The following is a 13,429-nucleotide window of genomic DNA, read 5'->3' on the forward strand; positions in this document are numbered from 1 at the left end:
TATACTTAAATAGTACTTATTATTGACATAGCTTTAATAATTTTAATAATCAATATTAATAATGTATTAATAATGTCCTTATATAAATGATTGTATTCTTGATAATGCCCCATCAGAGAAACATACTTCAACCACAGAAGTCTGTTTAGAGACATTCTTAGTGAGAAGACTCCGACATCGACTGCCATTATTGTCCTAAGACCTGACACACCATAGGGAATGAGGTTCTGTAGGCTTTCTTAATGTCCAGTCATGGTACGAAGTATTGCAAGCTGTGATACACACTTTAAGAAATGCTTTCCCTCCACTAAAATTCCTGTCATATACAACCTCACTTAAACTAGCCTACCTTCCCCAGTTCCACATCAGTGTATATCTTCTATCTCAAATCAGAAACCCTAGAAAATCCACTTGCTTATCAGTAATGGGGGAAGGAAAAGGTTATCAGTATTACAGTCCAACACCTTCAGCAGGTACTGTGAACATATTTGTGTGCCAGATAGTTTGAATTATTCTCCTATAAATGAATCAAAACCCTTTACTTTTTTAATACCAGAATCTGTAAGTTGTTAATTAGAAATGAAAACTATTTTGTCTTCTCATAGTAAAGGTGATTGCTTTTCATTTTGAATTGATTTTAAGGGTTTTTTGTTTTTTCTGATATAGGCACTAAAGTGGCCCTAGATCGCCATAAACTCCTTGTTCTCGTGCCTCCACCTCCCTTTAGAGATTACAGGCACTTTATTCTAATTTGTATCTTCTCCACCCCCCACCCCACCCCCAGAGCTGAGGACTGAACCCAGGGCCTTGCGCTAAATCCCCAACCCGTGTTATAATTCACTGGTTTTGTGATGATCTCAGTTCTTTGGGGATAAGCTTACTCTTTTCTTTTTTGGTTTTTCAAGACAGGGTTTCTCTGTGCTGGGATTAAAGATGTGCGCCGCTGCCCAGAGATAAACTTATTCTTTTTTTTTTTTTTTTTTTTTTTTTTCCCCCCGAGACAGGGTTTCTCTGTGTAGCTTTGCACCTTTCCTGGAACTCACTTGGTAGCCCAGGCTGGCCTCGAACTCACAGAGATCCGCCTGGCTCTGCCTCCCGAGTGCTGGGATTAAAGGCGTGCACCACCACCGCCCGGCTAAACTTATTCTTAATGACAAAAGATTTTTTCAACTAAAACTGGATGTTTTACCCACCCTTTTCATCTGTTTCTTTTACTATAGCAAATACAAGAATGAGTAAGGCACTTCTCATGTCCCCTATTTGCTGTCTACTATAAGTACAAGTTGGGGGCTGTGGGTAGAGTGAACATAGTACTTTATAGTAAAACAAATGCTGTCATTGCTTAAGACAGCTGAAAGGTGTTCCTGGAACACTATTCAAAGAAAGACATCAATATCTAATGTGCAAGGTACCACCTGAATGCCGCCCCTGATCACACAGGAGTGGCAGAATCTTCACAGTATTCCAGCTGTTGAACCACACAGACAATAATTAAAGGGACTTCCACCAATTTCCTTATTTTGCTTTTTTTCATTATATATATATCTCTTTAAAACAGGTATTCTCAAATGTATTAAATGAAATTAAACATACAAAATACCTTAATTATACAACCTTTTTTATTTAAGCTTCATTAAACAGTGCAGAGATTTTCTTATAACAAAGACTGGAAGATTAGTCAGTGAGAAGTTTGGGGCTAGCAACCACAATATCAAAAGAAACAAGCAATTGGAATTAGCCAGAACTAGCACAAAGGTAGAGAACACTAATCTAGTCCAGGACAGGGGAGGCAGAGGGAACACAGGAAGCTCAACACTATCACAAAAGAACTAAATCCTCGTAGGAAACTAGCCTAGGGTGAAAACTTTGTACACTTAAAATGCAGAAACTTTGCAGGGGAAAACAGCCCCTGTGTCAGCTCTCTCCCTAAGGCCACTCTTCCCTCTGTAGCTGGATGTTTATCAACCCACAGAGGAAGGTCACTTGGTCATGGGGAGCTTTGTGCTTCTTTGATTAACTGGATATGACACAATGTCTAGGTGTCATACACTCAAAGCTAAAAAATAAGATAGTAGCTCTAAAGGAAACATATTAAACTCCACATTCCTTATTTTAAAATATATCTTGTAGGAATGTATATTATGACCAAATGGCTTTTATCTAAGAAATAAAATATTAACTGAGCAGAGTTGTCAAGTCTACTTGGATCTCAGTTCTAGTAAGATGATTATAGAAAAGTAGTTTATGAAAGTAATCAAACTGTAAGACATGTGAAAATGTCAAGATGAAGATTTCTAACTTCCTGTCAACCAAATGGTTTGCATCTACGTATGGAAAATGGTTTATCGAGAACTTGGCAGCTTTACTGAATGAAACCACTATTCAAGAAAGGCCAACCCTATGTCTGCTGATTCTTCAATGTCAGAAAATTACTCACAACCAGACTTGGGGCTTAAGAATTTTTTTGAGATATATATTAAGCAATTACTTGAGCCTCACCAGAAGACTTTAAGTAACTCACCTGACACTACAACTGCAAAATCACCACAGCTGGGACCAGGAAAGGGGTATTAACGGTCTCATAAGAGTTAGATCAATGAATCATCATCCTGAGGTTTCCGATAACAGAACTTTTAAAAAACTACTCCATTGCTACAAATTTTACCACAGACTGTTAGCTCTAATATTTCAAAATAGTAGAAAATAACTAAAACGTTAACCTTAATACAGTCAGTACTCTATTGTCTTCAAAACAGAATTAGTATTTTGGTTTACCAAAAAGTGTATCTTCACATTTTGACATTCAGTTCAATATACAACCAAAAATCTTTAAACTATCTTAGTACATCAATACTGTAACAGGCCACTTTCAATTTTTATGTAGTTCCCACAGTTTATTTCATATTTAAAATGCAGTTAACAAAGTGCAGACATGTTACTATTGCTGTATCTTCCTCACCACCTTATTTGGTAGGATGCAGTCATTTTCAAGGTCCCCAGTAGAGTAACAGTGACGAAGTGAACAGGCCCACTCCTTCCACCCCCTACCCTCAATCACAAAGGGAAGAAAAACAGAAAGTGAAAAGGCTAGAAATAAGACTTAGGGCCCAGGAAGAAGGGAACCTTAAATCATTAAGTATGGGAACACAGAAGACAGCTTTTTGCACCCCCTTCATGCCACACAATAAACACTGAAGGAATAACTAAGGACTTCCTAATCAAAAACCTTTCAGGAAGCACCAGTGGACTTCTGGATTTGTTCCTTTAGAATCAAGATACTCTGCCTTTGCTCAGGAGGCAGCATGGCAATCTGGTCTGCAGTTAGCTGAAGAACCTGCATGATCAAAGCTGCTTTTTCTTGATCTTGTGGAGTTACCTGGCTTTGCCCAGGGCTAAAACTGCTAGGTTGGCCTCCACCTTGCTTACTCGCTCCTTGCATGCCTGCTCCCTGCATCCCTCCTTGCATGCCTGCTCCCTGCATCCCTCCTTGCATACCTGCTCCCTGCATCCCTCCTTGCATGCCAGCCCCCTGCATCGCTCCTTGCATGCCTGCTCCTTGCATTCCTCCTCCTTGTATACCGGCTCCCTGCATCCCTGCTCCTTGTATACCTGCCCCCTGCATGCCACCTGCAGGATTTCCCACTCCTGCAATGTTTGGAACCTGTCTAGGTCCCTGAGGGCCACCCGCCCCCATATTAATGGGACCAGGACCCTGGATTCCACCAGTCATCGGGCCTCTGGAACTAGGGCCAGGGCCCCTCATCTCTAGTCCTCTTGCATCCATGCCTCTTGCTTCCATCCCTCTGGTTTCCATTGCACAGGTCTCCATTCTTCTCTCCATTCCTCGTGACTCCAAGACTTCAGTTTCCATGGGCCGAGTCTCCATCCCTCGAGACTCTCTTCCTCCTCTACCATCCATAGGCAGACCTCTTTGATCTATCATGGGACCTCTGGGCTCTCCAATTAGCATTCTGGGATCTGCTGCTAATGGCCCTCCTCTCATATCATGCGAAGAAGGGCCACGGCTGTCATGACCATGGTGCATGGGGGGACCCTGGTGGGGTGGACCCATATAACCTCTGGGTTCCACTTCTCCAGTAACTGAGAGCAAAGTCCCTCCGCGTGGGTCATTTGGAGCATCTCCCAGGAGTCCTCGAGGAGGTATGCCACCAGCAGGCATGGGTCCACGAGGTATTGGAGGTCTAGGATCTGACATCTGCATTTGTCCTCGCTCTAAGGGCACTGGACCAACCACTGGCATGCCAACTTGTGGCTGCATTGCTCCTCCTGGAGTTAATGAACCAGGTCCAGGTCCAGGAACTGCGGCTGGTATTGGCCCCGGAGCTGGAATTCCTCCCTGTATAGAAGTCTGCATCAGAGGAGGAATATCTTTCACAGGTCTTCTTGGCAAATGCTGAGGCTGAGGGGCTGGAGGATTCTGTTGGTTCAGCATAACATTAGGTCCGGGGCAGAGCCCAGGAGCAGTGGCAGGAACGGGACCTGGGCCAGGGCCAGGGCTGGGGCCGGGACCACCAGGGCCAGGCCCCGGGCCAGGCTGAGACTTGCCTGGAATCAGTGGTGTGACGTGTATCTTACGATGCAGAATTTTCAGTGCAATCTCTGGATCCATGATTCTCATCACCACTTGGGCCTGCAGCAGGGCATACGCCAGTTGCGGGTTCTGAAGCAGCATGTTTCGAGCTTCCTGGTGACTGTTTTGGACACACAACTTCATCTGCTTCATCAGCTCGAACATCTGCTCCGGGGGCAGGCTGGCGACTGCTCTAGTAATCGATTCTGGAGCATCTTCTGGATCAATAGGGTCCCCATAGGGTGAGTCAATGATGGGCGCTGCCGGGCCTAAGCTCTTTAACTCCTCCTTGTTCTTTTCACTGGCCGCATTGTCCACCCGAAGCGCTCTCCCACTAAACTCTCGCCCATTGAGGTTCCGCATGGCACTAAGCGCAGTCTCCTGGTCTTGGTACTCGCAGAAGCCATAACCCTTGGGCTTTCCTGTCTCTCTATCGTATACGAGACGGAAACTGACAACGGAACCAACCTCCGAGAAAATGTCCTTCAGCTGCTCCTCCGTCGCCTCATACGGAATGTTCCCCACGAACACTGAACGCAGTGACCGATCCATGGCTGGGTCTCTCACCGCCAAACTCGACATGATTCCGGCCGAGCACACAGCGGAGAGCAAATGCGTCCAAGAGTCGTCCTCTGGCGAACCACACTTCCGCTGTGTAACGGAAGCGGATGCCAAACTTCGGACAGAAACCGTTGCGCTATAAGTCCATAGTTCCGCTAGGCCGCAGAAACCGCTTCCTGCGACCGGACTGATTTATATAACGCCTTCCGCCTCCGGTCGCGCGCTCTTAGATCCGCGCCTAGTTACTGACAGCGTGTTTCCTTTCCATGATCCTATTGGTCAAATTTCTCAAGCGTCCCGCCCCCTCTTCCTGCCGTCACCGGATGCATTAGAACTGACCACATTAAAGATGGCCGCCCAGGCTTCACTGTAGTAACCGGTAGCGTCGGCTTTCCCGGACGATTGGGGCGGTTTTCTTTGCGTTCGACGAGCGGGAAACCGCCAAACGAAAGCTGATTTAAGGCTTAATTTCTTAATTTCTGATACCTGTGTTTTCACAGCTGCTTCCGTTTAGTATAGAATATTTGAAATATTTAAAATTATATTAAGGTTATGAGGTAAAAACATTGATATATCTGTCCTTTAAAATTAAAACACCTCCCCGGGCGGTGGTGGCGCACGCCTTTAATCCCAGCACTCAAGAGGCAGAGCCAGGCGGATCTCTGTGAGTTCAAGGCCAGACTGGTCTAGAGCGTGAGATCCAGGACAGTCACCAAAACTACACAGAGAAACCCTGTCTCAAAAAACAAAACAACAGCAAATTAAAACACCTCCTTAAAAAACATTTTAAAAAAATTAGCCGGGCGGTGGTGGTGCACGCCTTTAATCTCAGCACTCGGAAGGCAGAGGCAGGCGGATCTTTGAGTTCGAGGCCAGCCTGGTCTACAAAGCGAGATCCAGGAAAGGCGCAAAGCTACACAGAGAAACCCTGTCTCGAAAAACAAAAACAAAACAAAACAAAACAAAAAATTAATGTTCATAAAGACAAACTAAAGCGTCGTCTGTCAGCTGCAGCCCCGCCCCATGCTATGACTTGTTGAAAGTGTCATAGGTGCAGGGTCCTTTTAGGTTTTTCTCCATGTGTGCAGGCAGTTGCGGTGGTCATTCCTCTCTACTAATATTAATCTACTTTAATGCTAAATTGGAATTAACTAAAAAGTATGGCTGCATGGTATGGATTAATTGAACTTATTTAACTTTTATTGTACACATTTAGGTAGCTGAGATTTTTAAATTTTTATTTATTTTTATTATTTTGAGTCAAGTTCTCTCTATGAGATGGAGTCTATGTACTGCTGGCTGTCCTGGAGTTCATTATGTAAATCAGGCTGGCCTCAAACTCACAGAGATCCCCCTGCCTATGCCTCCCCAGTGCTGAGATTAAAGGCGTGCACCAGCACTGCCTGGCAACATGTTTTTTATATTCGGTTGTCAATTTGTTCAATAAGTCAAGATATCAGGTGTACTAAAATTATTTTTGTTGTCGTAATGCAAGGTTCCTCTTCAGCCCAGGTTGGCTCGGAATTCGCTGTGTATGTAGTTCAAGCTATCCTCTAGTTTGTAGTCCTCCTGTGTGCCCTGTGTGCTGGGATTAAAGGCAAGCACCACAAGCCTTGTTCTTACCTGACTGATTTTCAGAGAAAAACACATCAATCAAACAAAACATCTGAAGCCTGTGGGATTATCCTTCACACTTATCACTGTTAAAGACTGTCAGCTTAGTCCATTGTAGAAATGGTTTTTAAACTCCTGCTCTGCGCATCCGTCTATCAGTCATACTAAAAAATAAATGCCTTAACTAAAAACATAGGCATTTTCAACAAACAGGATTACCGACGAAATCACCCAAATCTCTGACAGATCTGGAAAAAATGTGGTATTTACAGCAGGGAGGTCACACAAGTCTGGAATTACCTCATTGCGAGTGTAGAGCACAGACTCTATACGGAGTTGCAGCCAACCTGGGATGTGTAAGACCTCGCTCTCCAAAGGGTTTTAGCTATTTCCAGAAATTAAATTTTATGTAACATTGTATTTTTTTTTTTTTTTTTTTTTTTTTTTTTTTTTTTTTTGGTTTTTCAAGACAGGGTTTCTCTGTGTAGTTTTGATGCTTTTCCTGGATCTCACTCTGTAGACCACCAGGCTGGCCTCGAACTCACAGAGATCCGCCTGCCTCTGCCTCCCGAGTGCTGGGATTAAAGGCGTGTGCCACCACCGCCCAGCTAAAACTACAGTCTTTATGAGTCTATAAGTGGTAGTAAAATATTAAATCAAAGAGTCACCATAAACTGGCATGCTGGCTCATACCCTTAATCCCAGCCCTTGAGATACTTCCCAGACAGCCTGCTCTACATATCTAGTTCCAGGCTAATCATAACTACACAATGAAACCCTAAAAAGATAAATAACTAAATAAAATTTTAAAAGCACTCATTATAGATTAAGCAGACCAATTCTAGATATATTCATAAAATATTTTGAATAGTTTCAGGCACTTTTTACTCTTCATGCCGAGAATTGACTTGAGGCCCTCAACCTTATCACTAGGGACATTTTTTTATTTGTCTTGGTCTTTCAAAGAATAACCAAAACACTCCACAAAAATTTCCTTAGTCCCTCCCCTTTCCTGTAGGTTACAAATAATTCCTTTTCCCATGGATGCAAGCAATTCCTTATCTGGACCTTTGTGTTGATAGTAATTCATTTGTCATTTTAGTAGAATTTTGATTCGCATCCATAAAATAACTGAAGGAAATATGTAGGTCTTTTTATCCGTTGATCCTCTGCCTCATTATTTCTTATTTCATAAATACCTTTCCTAGTCGGGCGGTGGTGGCGCACGCCTTTAATCCCAGCACTCAGGGGGCAGAGCCAGGTGAATCTCTGTGAGTTCGTGTCCAGCCTGGTCTACAGATTGAGATCCAGGACAGGCACCAAAACTACAGAGAAACCCTGTCTCAAAAAAACAAAACAAAACAAAACAAAATCCCTTTCCTGGCACTGTCAGTAGAGTAGTGTGAAAACGGATCTGTTGGAACAATTTCTCTGTGTGAGATTTGTGTGCTGTTGCATCAGACCCACCAGGAAACAGACACCTCCAAAATGAAAGTTTTCCACATCTCTCATAACAGAAATGCGTTTTACGGATGCCTGAAGGTAACATTAACGCAGGCCGTAGTTGGAGAGCCACTCCACTACCAGGAGACGATCATATCGTGCATACGCAGATAGACTGACATGCGCAGATACTGTGTTTTGTTTAGTTTTCGCCGGTGTCTCCTCGGACCCCAGGGTGAAGCTGAATCTGCGGAGTTCCTGTTATTTCATTTGTTGAATTCAGTGTGTCTTTGGAGTTTGAGAACTAACAAAATCATTTAACTTGGAAAGAAATAAGTGGCATTAAATAACACAGTCTAAGTTGTAAAGGGCTGCAGCCAGGCCTGCATTTTATTTCTATTATTTTATTCCTCGGCCAATAATTCTTCCAGGATACTCTTTCTAAGAATTGGATACACGAGGAAGTATCTAGAAACGGAATAAAGCAATCTAGAAAGATCTAGATTCCTAAAGGAGCCTTCGTGGTAGAAGTGGTATTGAGAGATGGTTCACAGTCTGATGTAGATAAATAGCACTGGAGTCATTCAGGCAGCAGCTACCATTGGCCAAGGGATGAAATTGAGACTTTGTATTTTTTATGACCTAAAAGCAAGCTAAGATGGCTAGTGGCCATAAATTTCAGAAAGTTAAATCATGAAAACAGCCGTGATAGTAGAGTCAGCAGGCTTCTTTTTTTCTCCTGAAAATGAACATAGACTAACGGCCGAGGCTCGGGAACACCAGTCTCTTCACATTGGCTTCCCAGCTGAGCTACCCTTTCAATCCTTGCCACCCAAGTGTGGCATCTGGCCTTCCTAGTGTAACACCCTCTGATGTGGCTTCATTTTTGCTACTCATCCCTCATCACTGTGTGCTTTTTCTGGCCGACCCATACACTTCACTTTTCATCATATGCAGTTGGCTTTTCTACCCCCTGGCTTCAGCCCATACTGCCTCTCTATTTATGATTCCTTCGTTTCCCACTTCCCAGTCCACCACATTTAAGTTCTGGTTCTTCAATGTTCATCTCCGTGTCTTTCCTACTAAAAGCAGCAGTATGAGTTTGGTGGCCATGTATTAGAGGTGTCTTTGAGTCAGGTAGTCACAGTGCCTCAATTAATAGCTAATTGGAATTGGGCACAGAGATCTTAATGAGTTTCTCTAACTATCACAGGCAACAGTTTTACACATGCCACTTGAATAAAAAAAAAATCAAGTTTGAAAATAATCATTCTACTCGACGAATGGCCCATGCAAACACAGTAAGAGGCAAAGCTACAGCCTGAAACCGGGTCTCTTGAAATTAAGCTTCCTATTGCTCAATTAATCTAGTAGTCATGGGTTACTGAGGCCTGGGCACAGCCTCCATTGGCCTTTTTCCTGATTACCTCTGAGTGTTACTAATTGCAATTTTGATACGACAATCAGTGCTATGGCAACGGATGGACTGTAAGTATAAAGACTGAATTAGTTGGAAAAAAAATGTTTCCTTTTTTCAACTGATAGGGCCAACACAAAACCTCACATAAGGCTTTTTAGAAGTATGCAATCTCATAGGTAATGAATTCATTTCTGTAACAGAGCCTGGATTTCTCAGGCCCCAAATTAAGCTGATCTGAGAGATGTTTCCCCGAATTTGTAATACACTTAATATGAAAAGAGCATAGAGGGAAGTAAATAGTAAATTCCATTCACTTATGATTCACTTGTGTTGGAAAAAAAATTACATAAATTGGGGCTCTGAGAGTATACCACTGCACAGCTACAAGTCAAGTGGAGCCAAACGTTGTGTATTCCAACAGCATTCTATTGATAGGTTAAGGAAATGAGGCATGAGAAAAGCAAGGGCCTGGACCAGAATTAACTGCCAGCTTACGGGCACCATTTATTTTGGGTCTAGATCTTTAGTCTATGCCATGCAAACAGTGTTCACAGGTAGTAGGATGAAGGAGATTTGACTTAAGACTTTAATCTTAGACTTGGACTGATAGGAAATCTTACGTTCTTGGACAAATCACTTCTCATTACTCCCGCTTTGGCATCTTTCAAATGAGACTACTATCACCTGTGTCGGATTGTTGTGTAGAATACTAACATTTATTTTATCATTTATCATTAATCTGCAGTTTTATATAATGGTAGTATGCAAAGCAGAGCTTTAAGTGGAAAGAGGTACAAGTCTTCCTTATTCTAATGCTGTTTTGAGATATACATCATTTTTATCACTGAAAGGACTGGATTTGATGAGCCAATGATCTGTGGTTAGATCGATTTATTTATTTATTTATTTATGGTTTTTCGAGACAAGGTTTCTCTGTGTAACAGCTCTAGCTGTTTTGGAATTCACTCTGTAGACCAGGCTAGCCTCAAACTCACAGAGATCCACCTGCCTCTGCCTCCTGAGTGCTGGCATTAAAGGCGTGCACCACCACCTCCCAGCAGATCACATTATTTTAAACGTGTATACAGACAACTTTATGATACATAACAGTCATTTGTTGTTCTAAGCATGCACATTTGTAGCTGAGAATGGATCATTTTCAGGCTCAATCCCATAGACACTTAAGTGAGAGTTTACTAATCATATGAGGTTTATGAGGTTCTTTTATGAACCATGTTCTCTTCAAATATTTGGTTAGCTACAATTCCATTTAGTCATTTTTATTAAATGGGCTTGTGTGAACTTTGACAATGGATGGAGTGCACAGACTCCTCCAACGTTGCCTTGGTCTACTACCTATTTGAAGTGCAGGGCCATGTTCAAGCTGTCATTACATGGTTCCTTTTGAGTAGGCATGGCCAGACAAGCCTAGGTATTCAATCATTGGAAGGCAGAACTACTTGGACAAGAAGCAGAACTCCCCATTCTTGCTTATTATTTTCTGTGACCAGAATAGTCAAATACCCAACTTCAAAGAAATGTCTGAACTACACAGTTCTCTTCATAAATTGGGGCAATATTTCCCTTCTGAGGCACTGTGAGCCTAGGAAGGAACCTATCTTGTCCCCCAAGTTATGGGAAAGTGCCCTTTCTGTAGCACTTGGTTGGGGGTCAGAGTTAAAAACATCACCAACAGAACAACAGTGTGACAGAATGTATTTTGAACTCCTTATCACAGTTGAATGCTCCCAAAAAAACATTACTTCAGGAGTGCCAGTTTACATTTGTCATATTACACTAGACTCCTGAGAGTTGAAAATTATGCTAAATGTAAAATGTAGTGTATATAGGAATGTCACAGCTAGCAGTCCACTGCAGCTACAGAAAGGAGCGACACTTGGGGGGTATTTTAATACTGTCTCATGGCCTGTCTGTCATATGTCAGTCTGGTAGGGGTGCTGTGAGAAAAGACCACAAACTGGGTGGCTTAAAGAACAGATTTTTTTTTTTTTTTTTTTTTTTTTTTTTTTAGCTGAGGACCAGTATTTTCTTGCATAATATCAAAATGCCAGCAGCCTCACTTTCCCATAGGCTGCCCTTGAACTGCGTCCTCACCTGTCCTTTCTTCTGGGTAGGCAGAGCTCTAGAACCTCTGCCTTATAGGATGTTACATCAAATTAGATCGGCTCTCTGTACTTATGGCCGCATTTAACCTTAGTTGTCGCTAAGCTCTAACATGAGATATAGTCACTGTGGTGATATATATTGTGTCAAATAAAGCTTGCTTGGAAGATCAGAAAGGCAGAGAGCAAGCAACTAGTTCTTACCCCTATGAAATCCTCAGTTTCAAGAGAATGAGCTCCTGTTGCCTCACACCTTATGTATTTACTTTCTGTGCCCTGCCATATTACTTCTTGGGATTAAAGGTGTGTGTCTTCCCAAGCAAAAGCATGAGATCTCAAGTATTGGGATTAAAGGTGTGTGCCACCACTGCCTAGCTCTGTTCCCAGAGTGGCCTTGAACTCACAGAGATCCAGACAGATCTCTGCCTCTCAGTGATAGGATTAAAGGTGTGTGCCACCACTGCCTGACATCTATGTCTAATTTAGCAGCTGGCTCTGTCCTCTGATCCCCAGATAAACTTTATTGGGGTGCCCAATATATCACCACAAGTCGCAGTAGACATTAGGTCTTCAAATATCAAATGGGGGGGGGGTGTCACAAATAAGTGCAGAACAGTCAATAATGTTGATGTCTTCAAGAAGAGAAGGAAAAGCTGGGTGGTGGCGCACGCCTTTAATCCCAGCACTCGGGAGGCAGAAGCAGGCGGATCTCAGAGTTCGAGGCCAGCCTGGTCTACAAAGTGAGTTCCAGGAAAGGCGCAAATCTACACAGAGAAACCCTGTCTCGAAAAACCAAAAAAAAAAAAAAAAAAAAAAAGAAGAGAAGGAAAAGGTGTTTTCAGGCTTTCATGATACTGTGTTCCATCCCCCAGGCCCCAATCTGTGTGTGTATGTTTGTGTGTATGACTGTGTGTATACATATGTACATTAATATGCATATGTGTGTATGTATGTTTGTGTATGTGAACATGTATCTATGTATACATGTGTGAGTGTGTATGGGTGTGTGTTGTGTGTTCTTCCCACCCTCTTTTCTTTGCACATTTGTACTGGTTCCTCTGTGTTGGAGAACCAGATCTCTCTGTTTTCTCTCCTCTCTTCATTGCTGTGTCCGTTCTCTGCAGGGAGAACAGAAGTGCCACGTGTTCTCTGATGTCTACCCATTAGTTCAGAATGGCAAGGGGGATGGGTCCAGGGGTGAAGTGGGACTCAGCCCCAACTCTACTGCTGCAGGAGAGATTAACCAATGCACGGAGTGCCAAGAGTTCATGTCCCTTGTCTGTGGAGTCACAGAGAGGTCCAGGGCACGAGCTGGGGTCCAGAGTGGCACCTATTATCAAATACAAATTTTTTCATTGAATTTTCTTATTGGTGCAGTAGCCCTGGTAAAGGCTGGATCCCCATGGACCATGGATTCCAAAAGCAATTGTTGTTGATAAACATCTGTAACTCCACACATGAAGGTAAAGCACCGTACACATAAAAGAAAAGATTTTTAAAATAAATGTGTAGTTCATAATGCGCAATCTTCAGAAAACACACACTGTATATGATGTACGACTTTACTGAAGTTGAATACACATTAAAAACCCCACACTCCTCCATCTTTTGTCTAAAAAAGATTGATAACTCTATTCTTGGCAGTTTAATGGCACAACAATAAACAGTGACAATGAT

General features: G+C 42.7%; 2 protein-coding genes across 3 annotated transcripts in view; one reads left to right on the forward strand and one right to left on the reverse strand.

Moving 5' to 3' along the window:
- The window catches only part of Prkg1 (protein kinase cGMP-dependent 1), a 1,191,370-nt gene that overhangs the window by 663,781 nt on the left and 514,160 nt on the right, over window positions 1-13,429 (forward strand). The gene's annotated exons all lie outside the window — the stretch shown is intronic.
- On the reverse strand, window positions 1,602-5,363 carry Cstf2t (cleavage stimulation factor subunit 2 tau variant). The gene has a single exon (XM_059259025.1). It carries the CDS (start codon window positions 5,171-5,173, stop codon window positions 3,230-3,232), a length of 1,944 nt encoding a protein of 647 aa, XP_059115008.1. The 5' UTR covers window positions 5,174-5,363; the 3' UTR covers window positions 1,602-3,229.

Source organism: Peromyscus eremicus, chromosome 1 (assembly GCF_949786415.1).
Source record: "Peromyscus eremicus chromosome 1, PerEre_H2_v1, whole genome shotgun sequence".
NCBI lineage: Eukaryota > Metazoa > Chordata > Mammalia > Rodentia > Cricetidae > Peromyscus > Peromyscus eremicus.

Bases quoted from the DNA above. Each gene is read 5' to 3' on its own strand.
- Cstf2t (XM_059259025.1), bottom strand. From the start codon at position 5,173: ATGTCGAGTTTGGCGGTGAGAGACCCAGCCATGGATCGGTCACTGCGT.